General features: G+C 60.6%; 1 protein-coding gene across 1 annotated transcript; it reads right to left on the bottom strand.

Moving 5' to 3' along the window:
• Positions 1-352: 352 nt before the first annotated feature.
• Positions 353-3,780, bottom strand: PTSG_11484 (uncharacterized protein; the record flags this gene model as incomplete). Its single annotated transcript, XM_004987433.1, has 4 exons — positions 353-1,903; positions 2,097-2,297; positions 2,483-2,707; positions 2,924-3,780. Coding segments are annotated over 4 exons (2,834 nt in total), but the record flags the coding sequence as incomplete, so codon positions are not given.
• Positions 3,781-4,289: the final 509 nt, after the last annotated feature.

Genomic DNA, 4,289 nt, shown 5'->3' with positions numbered 1-4,289 from the left:
TAGTGCGTCCACCTGCGCGCGAACTGGCAGCCGCATCCCCGCACACACAGAGACAGATACCCCAATCTCGCCCGCTGTGCGTTGAGTTTGCGGGAGATGCATTGTTTAAGACACAAGCAAGCAAAGAGCCGCCTGATCAAGAGGCTTGGTCGATTTCTCATACAAGCACACACACACACACACACACACACACACACACACACACACACACACACACACACACACGCACGCACGCACACACACACACACACACACGCACGCACGCACACACACACACACACACACACACACACACACACGCAAATATACACACACACGCACACACACACACAAATACATAAGTGCACACACACTATCTCGCTGTGTTGCGCGTTCCCACCTGCTCTGTGGCGACGGATGCGGCGCTGCTACGCTGGGAAGAGTCCATCTTGGGGTCCAGGAACGGGTTGTTCGCAAACTTGGTCGCATCACCAGACGACACGAGCGACGTGGCAGACGCCTTGCTGTGCAGCCGCGATCGCGTGCCCTGTTGCTGCTGGTGTTGCTGGCCCACAGCGTGCGGGGCTGAGCTTGGCCTGCGTTGCGCCGTGCCGCTGCCACTCCTCGACCGCGTCCCTCCTCCGGCTGCTGCTGTTGTCGTTGCTGCCGCCGCCTTGATGGCCGGTGCAGTTGCGCTGCTGCGCCCACTCGCGCTGCTGCCGTACTTGGAGACGTACGGGTCAAGGAACGGGTTGTTGGCAATCGGGCTGGGCGCAAATGTCTCGGAGGTGGTGGATGTGCGTGTCATTGGGGCTGCAGATGATGTGGACGATGCAACAGACCCGCCACGGTACCCAGATTTGGACGGCGTTGTGATGTCAATCACATCCTCATCCTCATCGCTCGACGTGTCGTCGTCATCGCTCACCTGCTTCCCGTCATTATCATCATCATCATCATCATCATCATCGTCAGCGTGGCTCTCTTCCTCCAAGCGCGAGAGCGACGAAGCCACCAGCTTCCCTGCTCCCGTTCGGCTCAAGCCACCATCACCACCATCACCACCATCACCACCATCACCACTGCCACCATGGGAGTCCTCCTCGTCCCACACGGCGCCGTTCGCTTCTCCCAGCAGGTCCATGTCGTGCTCCAGCAGCAGCGACTGCCGCCGGGACTGCTTCATCTTGATGTCTGCCTTGGCCAGGTCCTTCGCCGCCTCGTTCCTTCGCTGCGTCGCATCAGCAAGCAGCTCCGTCTCCTCCTTGAGCTTCTGCTCAACAGACTGCTGCTGCTGGAACCGCTTCATCCACGTCTCCTTCGCCTGCATGTTGCGCTTGTGCTTCTTCTCCGTCTGCTGCCGCTCCTCCTCCAGCATCTTCAGGTTGTACGCCTCGTCCAGCTCGCGTTCCCACTTCTCCCGCGCCGCCTTGGCCTCGGCCTCCTGCCGCCGCCGACGCTCCTCCTCAAACTCCGTCCGCTCCTGCTGCATGCGCGCCGTCATCTCTGCCAGCTTGCGCTGCGCCTCTTCCCTGCTCGCCGCCTCCCGCGCAAGCGACTCTGCCTCGAGCTGCTGCACCAGCTTCTGCTTCTCCTCGTCTGCCACGGCCTGCTGCTGGATGTCTGCCCGCACCCGCGCCTCCCGCTCTGCAATCTCCACCAGCAGCTTGTCCTCGTGCCGCCGAGCCTCCTCAAGCATCTTCCTGTGCTCCTCCTCCTTTGCTTTCACCTCTGCACGCAGCGCCTGCTCCGCCCGTGCCGCCTCCTCCTCCCGCTGCTTCTTCTGTGCCTCCAGCATTGCGTTGAGGCTGCGCACCAGCTCGTTCTTCTCGCCAATCTCCTGCGTGGCCGCGGCCAGCCGCTGCTCCGCCTCCTGCCGCGCCTGCGCCGTCTCGGCCGCCTGCGCCTCAGCAAGCCGCCGCACCTGCCATGGGAAAGAGTTGGAAGAGTTGGAAGAGTTGGAAGAGGGGGAGCGGATGTGAAGGTGAGAGAGAGAGGGAGGGAGGAAAGGTGTTGGGAAGCGGGATGCAGTGAGAGTGGGTGAAACTATGCGGCGATGATGCTTTTGCTTCAATCGAGCGACATGTTCACACATGCGCGCATGGATGACAGCGTACTTCAGCGCGTGCTCGTTCAAGCTCCTGGTCCTGCTTCCGCTTTTCCTCCTCAAGGGCCATGGCCACCTCGCGCCGCGCCCTGGCCTCAATCTCCTGCTGGCTGGCCTTTGTCTCCGCCAACAGCCGCTGCCGCTCCCGCGCAATGCGCTCCTGTAGCTCCCGCTCCTTCGCCTCCGCCCCGGCCTGCAGCTGGCGGCGCATCTGATGCCGACAGCACACGCATGGTGGTGGTGGTGGTGGTGGTGGCGGGGTGAGGGTTGCTGTCGAGGGAGGGGGGGGGGTGATTGTGGACTCGCTCAGGTTGTTGACAGACATTGACAGACAGATTCACGGACGCAAAGACCCACATAGACAAACACAACACAACACAACACACGCAGGCTCACCTCCTCCATTTTCCTCCTGAGAGCCTCGGTCTCCCTCAGCTGCTTCTGCATCTCCTCCCTCGCCTCCCGCTCTGCGCGCTCGCGAATCTCCCTCTCCAGCTCGCGCTGTCGGGCCTCCTCCCGCCGCTGGGCCTCCCTGCGCGCTCGGGCCTCCTCCTCTGCCAGCGCAGCCGCCTGTGCCCGCCGCTCGTCCTCAAGCCGCTGCCGCTCAAGCGCAACCCGCTCCTAAAAAAGAGGGAGGGGTGTTATGTGGTTGTGTGTTATTGGTGGGGGGGGGGGGAGGTGTAAGTGTGTGTGTGTGTTGAGTTGTGGGTTGTGGTGAGCAGGGGAAGGTAAGGGGGGGGGGGGTGACAAAGAAACGAGTCATACGAAGGAGAACAAAGAGCGTCAGCGGCGAACGTAGTCAGACCCAAATCGCAAATTTATTGCGCCGCCCCGTACCTTCTCGGCCTGAAGCATGGCGCGTTCGTTCTCGAGCGACTGTTGTTTGCGCAGCAGCTCCTGTTCCCTCTCCTCCCGAGCCTGCCGCTCCCGCTGCTCTTCCTCCTCCTTCCGTCTGCGTTCCTCTTCCTCCTTGCGCTTCGCCTCTGCATCACGAACGCCGTTCACGCCATCTGCTTTGTCTCCAGTAGCGGTTGCGCTGCTGTTTTTTGTCGCCGTGGCTGTAGCAGCGGAGGTTGAGCTGAGCATGGAGAAGAGGGAAGCCGTTGCCTTGAGCGCGCCCAGGCCCTTCTGCGCGCCACGCCCACTGGCACCTAGCTCCTTACGCAAGCGGGCGGCCTCGGTTGGGTGGTTGAAGCGGAACACGTTGGTCTGGCCCAGCTGCACCACGTTGCCCTGACGCAACTGCACCGAGTCTTCGAGCTTTGCGCCGTCCACAAAGCACTCCTCCGCGATGGGGTGCAGCACCACCACCTCCACCAGCGAGTTGATGCCCGTGTCGTGCTCCACCTTGAACTCGATAATGGCGTGCTCTCGCTCCGTGCCCAAGCCGTAGATGTGGATGTCCTGTGGCGGCGTGTCATCATCCTCCTCATCCTCATCCTCCTCGTCTTCGTCAAACGCGTCATCAACGTCAATGCTGCTGCTGTTCGTGTCGCTGTTGTCGTCCGTGCTGCTGTTGTTCTTGCGGCGTGGTTCGCGCCCAATGCGCGTGATGCCCTCTTTGAACGTGTAGATTGTGATGTTGGAGGAAAACGGGTCGTCCGAGAGCGAAATGAAATGCGGCAGTCGTGATTCTAAACGCAGGACGTGGTTTCCGGTTGATTCAAGGCTTGCCGCGTGCTCATCCAGCATCTGAAAAAGGGATGGGTTGCGCGTGTGTGTGTGTGTGTGTGTGTGTGTGTGTGTGTGTGTGTGTGTGTGTGTGTGTGTGTGTGTGTGTGTGAGCGGAGGGAAAGACAGGACGGGTTGGGACATGAAAGGAACAGATACAGCCCACAAGTACATGTCACACACATGCATGTTCACACACACACACACACACACACACACACACACACACACACACACACACACACACACACACACACACACGCACGCACGCACGCACGCACACACGCACAACCACACACCCACACACGCACAAACACACACGCGCGCACCCACACCCACACACACACATACCAGACTTGCCTCTACACCCCCCCCCCCCCCCCAACCCCACTCACATCAGGAAAACAATGCTGTGGTGCTCTCCTAGGGGTTCCGTCTGTTTGGACTGATCTTTTCATCACACGATAAGCTCGTCTCTGAGCGCCTCTGTTCCCTTGAGTTGCATTTCAGTCGCCAGCAACTCTTCAGAATC

This window comes from Salpingoeca rosetta, assembly GCF_000188695.1.
Source record: "Salpingoeca rosetta unplaced genomic scaffold supercont1.109, whole genome shotgun sequence".
NCBI classification, from domain to species: domain Eukaryota; class Choanoflagellata; order Craspedida; family Salpingoecidae; genus Salpingoeca; species Salpingoeca rosetta.
This window is presented reverse-complemented; position numbering and strand designations above follow the sequence as displayed.